Source organism: Triturus cristatus, chromosome 8, assembly GCF_964204655.1.
Source record: "Triturus cristatus chromosome 8, aTriCri1.1, whole genome shotgun sequence".
Lineage (NCBI taxonomy): Eukaryota > Metazoa > Chordata > Amphibia > Caudata > Salamandridae > Triturus > Triturus cristatus.
Genome location: NC_140591.1, coordinates 72,490,453 through 72,504,668, shown reverse-complemented (window position 1 = coordinate 72,504,668; position 14,216 = coordinate 72,490,453). Strand labels below are relative to the sequence as shown.

The following is a 14,216-nucleotide window of genomic DNA, read 5'->3' as shown; positions in this document are numbered from 1 at the left end:
ATGGAGCCGAAGCCCATGCGCAGTATGGACCGAAGGAAGAGTCACCGAACTCGTGACGTCCAAACATTGTCCAAGAAGAAAAACAAACTGCAAACATCCGGGCCCAACACCAGATGGCGATCTATGCACAGTGTATAATCTGCAGCTCATATGCCTCAAACACAATTCTCCAGATCCATTCTGGCACCGGGGCATATTTTAAAAGGTGAGAGCAGTTAGACTGTGCACCAGAAAGTGTTACTGAATGTAAGTCACTTGTTGTCTAGGCGTGCAAACTGTTCAGTTTCTCAAGAGGCATGTGCTGGTTGTGGGCTACATCATGTAAAGAGACATGCTGGAACTGTGAAATTTCCGACCTACCCAAACTCTTCCAGTCATATGAAAAGGCCTGCAATCAAAATTGAATGAATGATTGTATTAAAATATCTGTATAGCGCAGCAGCTACCCTACTAGGACGTCCTGACACTTTGGACTACAAAGGGAGAGATCTATTAGAATAGACACGTTTTTAGCTTTTTCCTAAAGAGATGATGATTAGAGTCGGATCTGGTGCGATGAAGGACCACCTCTCCATTTAAACACGTAGATGCAAGACTAGGGAGGGAGGTTACAATATATACAAGGAACCTAAAACTCTACACTACAGCACCTACTTCCTAATTTTCTGTAAAGTAGTAAAGACTCACTTCTTTCACCTCACCCAAGGGCTCACCACCGAACAACGTCTTCAAGTCCATTGATCGTACTACCCTGCAAAACAGCAATAATATGCAGACTGCGCATATTTCTAAGTCAATTGCTTGTTTCATAGTAGCACACATGGTACGTGCACATACGAGAAAGTGCAGTTCCAATCCAGTATTCAAGGCTTTACCAATAAAACAGCTATACGCTTCGTGGATTTTTGCTAGACCAGGCAGCAAAACACCTGCTCTTCAGAACAAACTCATGGCATCATCCTACCTCTACAGCACCTCGACTGCACTCTAACATTTATCATTCTCTCAACCTGTAAGCACTTTAAGCATCTGATAAGAGTGCTCTATAAAAACTTTGAATACATGTTTGGGATCAAACGTCGAAAAAAGAAGGGTTCTAGAATGGAAAGCCCAAAGTTAGTCTCAAGAGGCATAGTTTCTTAATGTTCTATCCAGCGATGGAGGATCTTAACATACAGAATTATCCATGTACACCCAAACATCATCACAAAGCAAAGTAGTAGACGAAGTGAAAATCACCAGACCATGATAGGTGGTTGGAGTCAATAGTTAGGCTAGAGATAAGAAGTTATGGGTGCCCCTTTTGTACTTAAATACTATAGAACTATAAATGCAGTAACCAAGGTCTTCATGGCAGTGCATGCTTCTCCAACCCAGTATCCAACATAGTGCGAACATGGGTGCGTAGGAGAGTTGTCCAGGCTAAGATTATTCACTCCTTGCAGAAACTGACAATATGATCAGTTTACTGCAATGGTAAACATGCTTGTGACCGACACTTTCAAAACAGGACCATGACGAAAGCCAGTAACTTGTCAAAAATGGAGCATCGAAACAGCAACAATTATGAATTTCTACCAACTATTGTCAAAGTTGAAACGGTGACATCAAGAGGAGCTCCAATCCTGTGTCTAACCACCGACACATGTGCTCACTTCCAACATTTAAGTGTTATTAACTACTCGAACATCATTTATCCAGGAAATAACGCAGAATAGGTATCAAGGACTTGATGGAATAATAAATTATTTTCCACTTCTTTGCTCGCCTGTTACTCAACTCTGGAGTGCTCCCTTGTCAAAACACTTGCCCCCTTCTCCAACAACTACCAATAAACCACTCCATACTCATGCTGAACAATAAACACATGGTCTATGCTCTCTTAGGCAGTCGTGGCAGGGAGAAGTCAAGGTGCTTCTGGATAGAACTTTGAGACAGTATCAAAGGTTTTTTTCACCAAAGCTACACCTATAATTAAATGAAAACGGACATGTTTGCAAACTTCTCTCCAAGGGGTCTATTTAAATTAAAAGGATAATGCAAATCACCACATTCATTAGACACTGCCCCCTCGACCTGCCGTGGAGAGAAGCACGCAGTACTACCTAGGAATGTTGCAGATGACTCGCCCCCAGGTGATGGAAGTTGGTCTGTGATCACTGCAATGGCAATATCCACTCACCCTTTTTCCAGAGACGACCATGGTGATGCATCCCATGATGGTGAGAGCTATCATGATATAAGAGACTTTCACGCGGACTTTGTTCTTAGCAGAATCAACCATCTCAAACCTTGGGATGACAAAAAAAGAAAAAAAAAATGACAAGTCAACATTTTGTTCACAGTAGATGTTCACCACTATATCCCCCTCTTCTGTCTCTCTCATGCAGATACCAAGATGGTTTAAAAATTCATGGCTACCTTGAGAATGTTACGGAAATATGCCATTGTGGGGCTTTTATTTTTTTAATTGATGTTAGAAGATAGTGTCACAGTATACAACAGCGCTTATAAAAAACACAAGACATTGTGGGCGATGAAAAATCCTACACTGGGCAAGCTTAAAAGCAGTACTAATGCTACTAGTGAGTCAGTAAAATTGGAGGTTTTACATAGTGGCTGCATGTGATGGGCTTCAGAACTCATTTTTAGGTCGAGCCTGGGTAGCGCATGCGCTGCTCTGCAAACCATGCTGTATTGGAGTACGGAATAGAAGCCCTGCCCACTCTCCGCCCATATTGGTCATTGGCTTGTTATTTTTCTTCGTAAATGCTGCCATCTGATTCTTTAATAGGCTTGTTAGTCCCTCCTTAGTACCACCTTGTCTTCATTCGTTACTCCCTGCCCACTCTCCGCCCATATTGGTCATTGGCTTGTTATTTTTCTTCGTAAATGCTGCCATCTGATTCTTTAATAGGCTTGTTAGTCCCTCCTTAGTACCACCTTGTCTTCATTCGTTACTTCCCATAAGAACTGGCTTTTACTTCAGTTGATACAGGGCGAGTCCTTTTTAGTCTGTAAGCACTATTTTATTTAATGTGTTTCTCCTACTGCAGGCACGACATGCTTTCCTGCAACATTCAGCGGGCCATGCGCGCTTTTACTTTCTAAGCAGCCTGGGACAATGGTGGGCGCTTCTGTGAATAGGTCTCGCATTTACAAGAGTTTGAGCTATTGCCATTGTACAAGTTAAAGGTATCTTGGAACTTCAATGTTGGAGCACACCCCTTCAAAGACTTCCAAAGACAAATTACGTTTTTGTGAGAACTTGAAGACTCCATGATGTGTGAGAGGATAGATAGGACTGCCCGATAAAAAGAACGGAAAGTTTCTGAATTGAACTCTCCAAAGGACGAAACTTCTCTGCATAAGTTAATCTACTTTTGACTGCACAATTACATTTAAAGGGACTCTGGGAAACTGCTCTACCTACGTCGATTAATCTCCAAGCCTCGAGACCCAAGAAAAGACTTTAGCATTCAGTGATCTTTACTAGGTGCCCAATCAGCTAGTATCTAATTGCAACTGACTGCTAGCACAGTTAAGATAATAGAGTCCTTTAGACACAAGATCCCCTTGGACACTTAAATATGCGATATGGTATTCATTCCTCAAAGTCAGGGAGGGTGCTATTCAAACATCTTCAGAGCACTCTGCAGGATAGAAGGGCTTTTGTGCCAAGGAGTAAGTTGGCGGAACAGGCCAGGCTCACCCACAGATGCATGCCTTCTGCAGTTCTAGCAGAGCTAGACCATCTCATGATGAATGCTCATTTGTGCTCACCAGCCAGTAGTGAAGACTGGCCTGGATCCTTTCTAGAGTAATCATGCTTGCAGGCCTCAGTCATCCCAGGCGCAACCGCTTGTTTGTATTTTCAGCACGCCATGTGCGCTCTCACTTTAATAATTGCTGCCGCCTATTATAGATGCAGCCCCACACTCCTGGGTGGCAGCTATTGGTAAAGTGAAAGCGCGCATGGCTGCGCTGAAAATGCAAAGAAGAAGTCGTCATTGCCGAGCTGTTGAACCCTGTGGCAGTGATCTCCCTGATGTTGCTTCTCTGATTACATGCCATCCACACGGCGCCCTTTCTAGAGGTATATGTGCCATTGTGACTATCACACTTACCTTTGGAGGACCAGTAGTTAGTCCTCTGTACTTTCGTGGCACACTATGGAGCACAAGATGTCCTATGTCCAAAACGTGCCTTTACGGCTCCCCAACAGGATTCTGCAGAATGGGTACATTAGTATAGGATAATGGCCACGTACGCCCCGGTGTATTCGCCTGGCACTCCGGGGTGAGGCAGGGATGCTCCAGTGCAGGCGGGTTGCCATGGCACTGCCGTCTTCTCAGAAGGCGCTCATCGCACGCTCGTTTCTTGTCTAATATTTACTTTAATTCTTGCCTAACGGTTTTGGTTTGCAAGGAGCTAATTTTGATGTTGGCGGGGAACAAAATCGGATTGGGGTTTAGGATTGATGAGGGCGGTGGCAGAATCTTTTCTTTGGGAAGGGCAAACCAAGCTAATGGGAAAGAGCTACGAGTTGATCACTCAGAAACGAACACAGTGTTTTCCTGCTCAAGGATCCATCCAGCCAACGCAAGTATCTTAAACAGGTGATTTGGGGTATCGGCTTTGGATGGATGCCTTCTTGTCGTTGCAGAACTGGTTTACCAGTATGTGCCTTTCAACATTTGGTTTAATCTGTCATTGCTAAATATCACAAACCTTTTGCATTTCAGGGGCGAAACCCGTTTTGAGGGTTGCAGAGGGACAATATAGTTAGAGCTTGGACAACATACTTAGAGCTTGTTCATGTGAATTGTATTTTCTGTTGGACATTTCATTGGGCAAGGGGTCAGCATCTTCTTTTATTCGCTATATCATTGATTGGATTGGTATTCCCCTCCTCTTTGTTGATGTGCATCTACATCAGACTGCACCATAAACGTAGACATTTTTCTATGTTATTCATTTCTAACTTTTTTCGGACAGGTCTAGTAGTTGTCTAGATGTTCGATGTAATGTTAGGTTATATAATTATTGTGGGCTCTTCCTGGTCTCCATTAAAAACAGAAACGCAAAGGTTGGATTCTGCAGTTTGGTTTTATATTGTGGCTTTTATATTTAATTTTTTTCTTCGGTAATCAAATGATGCATTTAAATCAACAAGACTTTCACCAGGATCATTCCAGCTGGTTAGGTCTCTGCTATGGAATGACCTCCCTGACCGTGTACACTTTTCTTCCCATTTCCTACTACATGCAAATACAAAACAAGCAGTTTGAGTTATTGGCATTGTAAATGACGATGCCTTTTACGTATGAGTTTTGAAAGTCTGCAAGCGATGCATAAATGCACACTTCGTACTTATAGTCCTTGTTTATGAGAAGCAAGGCTGGCAGTAACTTTGTTGCTGTTTTGATATTTGCTTCAAACTAGTCTGTATAGAGGTAGCAAGCAGTTTAGTTTCAGCGGGTGTCATGAGCAGGTCCGAGTCTCACAAATGATGCTGCCAGGCATTTAGTACAGGGTAGGAACACAGAATTGTGGGTAGAAGAAAGGTATGTAGAAAGCCAGTGAATTTATGCAGTGTTTTGGAATAATATACAATTAGTTTCTGGTTTGACTCTTAAGTTTTGCGTGTCTGCAACTGCTAGTAGTCTTGATGTAGATAACTCCAATGTTTACTTCTTATGTTATTTAGTTTGTTAAATGCCTGGTTCTTTTAGGAAATGCTTAGTGTGGCTGCTGCGTGCACGTCCTCCCTCTTTAGGCGTCTTTGGCCTGCTCTCCCCTTCTTTCTCACAAACTTTTTCTGCTCCGTCTGGAGTTCATTCACCACTTCCTGCACAAACTACCTTTCCCTCTCTAACTTCCTTTATTTCTATTCTGTGCAGATCTCACCCCTATCTATTCACCAGGTGACATAACTCTACTACACAAATACACTACACACCACACAATTTCACAACTAAGAATTCCAATACAACCCACATAATTCCACTCCACACCACATTCATCAGTTCTACTCCAAACAAAAAGACATAAGTAAAAGACATTGTTATTTACAACACCAATAGCACTAACTCTTGCAAATACAAGACTTATTGCATTGCAAATGCTCGTTTTGTATTTGCCACCTCACCAGTGGAGCATAAGTGACACAGACACCCTCGATCTGATGATGGCCATTCACTAATGTCTGAGTTGAGAGACCAACATCATATACAACAAACAATGCACATGGGGGGGAAAAAAGGAGCAAATCTAAATCAACTGGACTATTGGGCAACTGAACATTCTGCAATTACTTTGTATATGTCTATCATTATTTTCTTTGTTTTGATCACATTTGATCTGTATTTTCTATCACCAGCACGTCACACTGAACACTTAAGAATCTGTTCTTTTGATGATTATTCGATAGATTTCTATGTGCTCTAAACAAACTTTGATATAGGTATTGGAACATGACATTTTGTTCTCTACGTGATCATTATTCATCATCCATTGAGTTATAATGTCTTAATGTTATCACTTTATTTACTAAAATTCTAGAAAGTGATTCCTTGATGGACTTTGTTGCAATGCACACATTTATGCAAAGTTCTATTCGACGTCTACAGGATGTTCCTGGGGGTTATTTCGCTAACTATTACAGATATCATTTTTATGAGCCAGACGAAGGATATCCTGTAATAATTCTGTACAAGAAGAGACCACATCTATTGGGAATGGCTAATAGGCATTTGTAGCTTCTGTAGTAATGAGGACAGCCCTCATATTTGAATTTAGCATGGTTTTAATTGGAAAAGGTACCAGAAAAGGGCTAAGCAGGTGATATACTAGAATAAAGTTATGCACGATGAAATCAAATTTAGAGATTTGACTAACATTTCTCCTTTTCAATTTCTGTAATGAGGGAACTCCCTACTCTTGTATGCTTCTGTAGACGAAGACCCTATAACACAAGTTCCCTAACCAGTGCTCATCGTGATTATGGTGTGTCGCTCAATAAAAGAATGCTAGACTCTGTATTAGATAAACCCATTTCGTATTCCTTTTTACTGTAGATGACTACAGTCCCTGTGACAATACTGGATAGCAGCAGATGATGATTGCAGTAGAGTACAGGCCTTTCTACCGGACACTAGTAGGGATATGGCATCTTGGTTCTTCCTGGTAAAGAAGTGAAGCATGTGATCCCATCACTGAGATTTGTGTGGCATGTTTTGGAATGTGCTTGGATATAGTACTGTAAATGGGTTTATATAGAGCTTACTACCCCAATCGAGACCTTGAATCGCTATATGAGAACTAGCGCACCGTTCAGAGGGATTTCCTCCTTCCTCCAAGTTTGTAGCAGCGAAAGTTCTAGGATGCCACAATGGTAGTCAGAATTTGAGATCTAGTCTCTCGGACCATGTCCATCTAGTCTGCTGGTCATTTCTCCTCCTCCCACTGAAATTCATTGTAAAGCAAAGTGCTGTGTCCGGCTTTGAATCTGCATCCTGAGGAAGGACCTTTTGTTGAGAATGACTGCAACAGAACCAGATCCAACAGGTCAATGTGTGACCAGGCCTTGGATTAACACTTGTACAAAGATTGTGGCCTGGAAGCACGGCATGGGACAAACTCCTCGTACGAACAGTTGGACTCCCTCTCATCCCGAATTCTGCATTTTGTGCTGCGAGTCAAAACAGCCTATCAGGAATCCACAAAATGGAAGGTATCCGTTTCACCTCCAAATGATAGCAGAGGTGCACAAGCCAACAAAAAAGAAATGTACTACATTGCTGTTGTGATTCTTTAGGGCAAACATCAATCTTGGTTGCTTGACTGGAACAATTGCACTGTCCCCCATGACTGTTCCGCTAGCATGTTTCACTCTCCAAATTCTGCACAACAGTACAGAGGAAGGTGGTGGTCAGAAGCACAATTTATGGCCATCTACTTTCCCTGGGGTAAAAGGAGTATACACCTGGTGTAGAGAATAGGCTATGCTGCTAACGAAGGACCCAAGGGATGGACAGTCCAATGTGGAGAGAATCTGCCTGTTCAGAGCAAGTGCCTTGCTGTAGGAGGATGGAGATACAGAGTCTGCCAAAACCCCTACCTGCTGCTCAACCCAACCAAAGCATTTGTATGTATTCAACCCCAAGCCGGGTGCTTAAACTTCACCAGCCCCGAATGATCTGGAGAGGTCAGTGCACCTGTATGCTGTACTTCTCCATCACTTCCTCAAATGATTGACAGCCATGGCCCAAACTGCACGCTACACCTTTTGCTTCTAGTGAAGGTTGAACGAGTGGGGCTGGTTGGGCCTCAGCCATGAAGATGCCACTTACCGTCTTTAAACCCCTCGACGGACTGCTCAATGGGTGGTCATGTGTACGAGCATCCACAGCCACCCCCTTCCCCCTCCATCCCTCTTATCCAAACTGCTACTCGACTGTGACTGCTGCCCAATACTGCAGCACCACTGTGTGGCCCTCGCACCCTTGCAATGAAGGGCATCTAAAGGCTGACAAGTAATGAACTGTGACAACTCAAGACACTTGCAAGCATGTGCTGCACTTAACTAATATTTGGAGATCCTACCTGTGAATGCAAACCTTGTTCATGGGTTCAAGTCTAGAACTCAGTGCAGTTAGAGAGTAATTTATGATTAGTAGTCCAATATGGTTGAGGCCATAAAACATAATTCGGTTACTAGGCATATTTTCTTAATAATAATCTAATTATTTTTGTTATTTTTTTTTTTTTTAAACGCTATGTCAGTGTATGTGTTTCAAGTGTAGCACAGTACGGGTGCAACATCATTTAGGCATTGTGCCGCTAACCAACCTCAACAGCAAGCCTCGACGGTTTGACACCAGCTACCCCTTAAATAACAGGATACTTTGAATGCTAGAAATCTTGCATCAGTATCTCGTTTCTACATTTCCTTATGTTGTACAGACCCTGGAGAACAGGCCAGACAGGAACAACATGCTGTCTCCAGGCTAATTAGAGGGGCAAGCTTATCCCTCGACAGAAAAACAATCCCATACAATCTTCTGTGAGGGCTCCTTTCAACACACTAGAGGGAAAGTGTCTCAAATGTCCACGATAAGTCCTCTGGCATGCAATTTTAGCTCCTGGTATGTCATTTTAAGAGTTAGATTGAATTGTGAGAAGAAAGCAAAAAGGTTTATTCAAAAGACGTGTTTCTATGTAATACATACAACCCAACAAACTAGGCTACATGAATGTAGTGAAACAGCCACACTATGTTCCTTAAAGATGAAGGTCCTTAATAAACCCCATTCCCAAGTCAGTCTTGGGAACAAAACAAAAGTGGGACAATCATAGTAACAAGACATTCTGTTGAAGTCCTATATATTAGCCTACTTTTGTCCCTGTATAGTATAAATAACATCAATTTACTGGCTGCATAAGAGTGAAGACACCATGGCCAGATCAATAACTGCAGCCCCAAAATCTGACATACTTCAAGAAGCCTCCTAAAACTACACCGCTTTGAAAGTGAATCAAAGATAAAATCACCACAAACACTACTATCAGGTGGTACACTGAATCAAGGAATGTCAAAGTAGTACCCCAAGACAAAGTGTAGGTCCTGTTGGGAAACAACCATTACAACGCATGCTTTTACCCTGCATGCCATTACAATGAAAATGGCTTGCTGTAGAGGGTATAAGGTGTTGGACTTAACTCAAAACACCTTCCCCACTGTTGCACAGACTGGAGCTGCAATAGTAAATTATGGTAATCAACATTTATGACGAAACTTTTTTCACGCATGGAATCACAACGCGGTTATTACAACGACCGCGTTGTGATTCCGCATACCATTACTCCGCAAGTCGAAATAACGACTTGCGGAGGGAGGGGGGATGGGGGTTAGGTGTTGGATTTAAAATGCAACACCTTCCCTGGTGTCCGCACAGACTGGAGTTGGAATAGTAAATTATACTATTCCAACATCCAGCGCCCCCCCTCCGCAAGTAATGGTATGCGGAATCACAACGCGGTCGTTGTGATTCCATGCGTGAAAAAAGACTGCGGGACAAAGACCTATATTCGAAAATTATAGTATTCCAAACTCCAACGCACCCCGACAGCAAGTCGGGGTAAAAAATTGTGTTGCAACAGCATGCAGGGTAAAAGTATGCGTTGCAACACTATACAACCGATACTGCTATTTAAGATGAAATCCTAAAGTGTGCCTACACATATCCAGAGGGAGAAGAAGGCATGACATGGCGATCACTCCCGATTGGCAAAGTTAAACGTGCTTAACTTCCATGATAAACAGACGACGCTATGGAAACAAACCCCCACTTAGAAAAGGTTCTAAACAGCATTCACTATGTGGCTGTATGAAGCACCTGCATGCCCTACAGAACAACCATGGTACAAAGAACATAAAATCAATACAAATAAATGATGAATACTTACGACACGATCTCTGGAATATCCTCCTCCTTTTTGAAGCGCCCTCCCCAAAGCAGTAACCTTTTCTCCCAGTCCGTGGGTTTGTGTCCTGGCACTTTGAAGGAATACCCTAAACCAAAAGGTGTAAGAACCAAATCATAAATACTGAAAGGCAGTATACACAAGCACAACACACCATCACAAGTACTTGAAAACGCATCAGTGTATTTAGTTGTGGTTTAAGGGTGCTGGAATCTGTGATCCATGGCGTTTGCTGAATCAGAACTGCTGTGCCACAGAGATGTACAATGCCAGCTGCAAAGATCTGGCACTTCTACAGGATGAAGAGAAATTCTGGTTCGATCCAGGTATAATATTTGCCTTTTCTTTAAAGGCAGTCAGCAAATGTCAAGGAGTCAGGAATGCTGTTATAAGGTGTGCTCAAATGACAATTGTAACGGCACCAGAAAAGTATTAGAGAATGGATACCTTAACAAACAACACTTCAATTCAGGCACCCACCTCCAAAATCACTTTAATATGCAGATCCTACATTTTGATTAAGTGGTTGAGAGGATGGAAAAGAAGATCTAGAACAGGAGGTGTAGAACCACCGTAAAATGGATACAACAAACATTCTTTAGCACAGACAGCCGATAAATTAAATCATGGACCTATACAATGGAATTACAAGTGGTTGCTGACTGACCAGACTAGCTTAACTCGGACTTAAACCAAAAGCAATGTTTGTGCCAGCTGTCCATGTCAGAAAGATGTACCCATCCTACACAACAATGATTGCGGGAAATAACTATGCTAGTAAGACCAGTTTGTTTCTGCAAAGGGATTGGCAATGCGACTTCATTGGCACTATAAAAGGTGAAACATACAAAAACGCCAATGTAATGTAAAATGCACTTATAAAGCGCCCTATTACCCCACGGGTATCCTTAAAATCCACTGAGCATATAAGCAACCAGCCCAAGACGGAGATGTTCAGAGTGATGGCTGGGCTCCGTTAGTCCTTAGGGAAAAGCCAAGTTTTGAGCTTTTTTCTAAAACTAAGGAGATGGATGTACAGGTCTCCCTCTCTCTTTGTTTCCAACTCTCTAATCATTGAAACAGATCCAGGAGATGGCCGAGGAGCAGGTGATGGCCGAGGGAAGGGAGGACAGAAACGATAGAGGAGGGGCGGGGTACAGTGGAAGAGATGACATGGGAGGCAGTGGGGTAGGAGATGTCAGAGGAGGTGGAGGAGATGGAGATGTCAGAGGAGAAGATGACAGGAAATGGTGGAGATGATATAGAAAATGATTAAGGAGGAGGATCCCTGCAGCAGTTCTGTACTGTACCTGAGCAATGGCCATCTCTACTCTTTTACTCCCTGAACTCGATCCGTGCCCCTTGCAGAACAACGCTCTTACCAGCAGAGATCTGTCTGTAACTCCACTTATGGCCAAAAGAAACTCCCCTAGTCCCACCCAATCCATGTCCTGTGACAATGAATACCCCACTGTTGATTTAAAGGGAAGGGGAGTGTACATTGCGCTACTGTTGCCTATGTGGCAAAGCGAAGCTTGCACTTCCGTAAACCTTGCATTATTATGGTGAGAGTTGCACCTTCAGTCACACTGACACTTTGAAAGGCATGTTAGCTATAAGTCAATCACTGCTTAAGGGTCAAACTGGACCGTGCAGCACTTCATTACCACAGACATAGGTTTACAACATTCAAACAATCAATCAATCGAGCATGCCTAAAACTTTCAGGCCAGAACCACATTTAGTGAAGACATTTAGGAAGCATCGCATTTGTAGACAAAGAACTTTTCAGTCAACAGTTACCTGAAGCATTTAAAATCACCAAGCTAAGTTCCATTAAGAAACATTACCAACAAACCTTCTGCAAAGCTATGTGAGGTACCTTGCTCTTGTAGGATTCCAGTTAATTACAATAGGGAATACCAGCTACCAGCTGTTAAGAGGGTGGATTTTGCATTAGCAAGTAACAGTCCCCTAAAATGGGAGATGCTTGCACTAAAGAGTTTTCATAAAATTGCCTGTCAACATGGTTTCTCTATCAACTAGCTTTGAGGTGGAGATTCGCCAATGCTCCTCTCCTAGCTGTTGGTAACTTCCAGCTGGTATGCAGTGCACTCCTTGTTGCCTTAAAAAGAGTTCACATAAGTTACCATGAAGCTTCTTAACTGCTCACTAGCTATTTGTGCTCTATTGCAGAAAATAAATAAATAAAATCGAAAAGGGGTGTTAATAGCTGGTTGCTCTGAAAGATAGTTTAAATAATAATTTGATTATAGATTTTTAAGCAGGAACAAATAAGCTGTCTAAGAACAAAGTAAGAATTTATTTTAGGAAATAATTTTTTTAAAATAGGTTGTAGAATTCGGAGTCTAGGCAGAAATATATGAGAGTTTCCGATTTTAACCAAAGAAAAACCATGACCAATATGTTTCTTGATCTCTCAAACACTATCAAATACGCTGCCTGCCTTGCAGACTAAGGGCCTTACTATGATACTGGTCGGATCGACATCCGCGGCCTCATAAGCGATGGTCACACCACTGCAGTTTTGCCTGAAGCGGTCAGACAGACCGGCACATTACGATGCATACTGCTGGAAGACCGCAGACCGCTTTACTTTGACTGCTGAGATGGCAGTCGGAGAAAAGCAGCAGTCATAAAGCCATACAGAGATTTCCGACCGCCATCCGGATTACCATGTGCATTTCCGACTAGCCGGCTGTGGTGGTCTGACTGGCTGCCTCGACTCGTCAGAAACAAAGGATTTGTTGTGCATACTCACCCCAATCCGATTCTCCCAGCAAGCCTCCAGTGTGGATCCCCTTCTCCAGGTTCCCCCTACAAAGCGGCAGCTGAACCCAGATGACTACGACCCTCTGGGTGCTAGAATGCAGATAAGTCCCTGGGTGGTATGTATCCCCATGGACTGGACTGTGCACAGTTCACCAGACTCCAGCAATGGGGTACATGCAGTATAATGCACATCCCCCACATAGATCATGCTTGTGTGTACATATCTCATGTTTCCTGTGAGTTTGTACACACTTGCAGCAACATATTCGGGGATATGTGCACCGCCGTAGAGGAGACCGGCGCAGTAGCAGCGGTTGTATCTTAATATGGCCTAGGTCAAGGGGGCTTTGGCACTATCCTGGCCTCGGCAGGCTAATTAGGATCACGGCGGTCGGACGGTCGGTCCGACCGGCATCAAAATGAGGCCCGTAAGTGTCTATTTGCCCAAAGTTCTTGTTGTTCAATGCCAGTCGCTTACCCATTGAGCTTCTATTTTCTTATCTGTTTTTCCATGTGCGTCTGCCATTCTCTCTGCTTTTCCAATGCGTGTGCATTTGTTAACTTCCTACTTTTCTCTCAATTGTGTTCTCCATGAGCTTCTTATCCTTCCTCTTCTAAGATGGAGTCATAAAAACAAAAAAAGGTTTTGCCACAAACAATAGTTCCTACTTCATGAATTCACAAAATCAAGCATGCACATTAATATGCTTGGTACTAAATGTAACTTTTACAAAGCCTGAGGTTTGTAAAATGTAAGGTTTGTCTTTTTCCCTTAATTTGGGTTTGTATACTCCGTTGTGAATGTAATGTTTTCTATTTTTGTGGAACCCAAGCTCCTAATACATATTGTTCTGAGGGGCTTCCTAATCGAGTGGCGTACAGCTCACAGCGGATTCATCTTCTCCGCTTCAAGCGGATTGTTTGCTGCAAGTTTG

General features: G+C 42.8%; 1 protein-coding gene across 1 annotated transcript in view; it reads right to left on the bottom strand.

Annotated features, from left to right (window-relative positions):
• FAM162A (family with sequence similarity 162 member A) overlaps positions 1 to 14,216 on the bottom strand; it is a 77,493-nt gene that overhangs the window by 17,151 nt on the left and 46,126 nt on the right. The window contains exons 3-4 of the mRNA XM_085621022.1: positions 10,471 to 10,576; positions 2,183 to 2,291 (exon numbers count right to left, since the gene is read on the bottom strand). Of these exons, the coding sequence (XP_085477148.1) occupies positions 2,183 to 2,291; positions 10,471 to 10,576 (215 nt within the window). The remainder of the gene's footprint in view (positions 1 to 2,182; positions 2,292 to 10,470; positions 10,577 to 14,216) is intronic.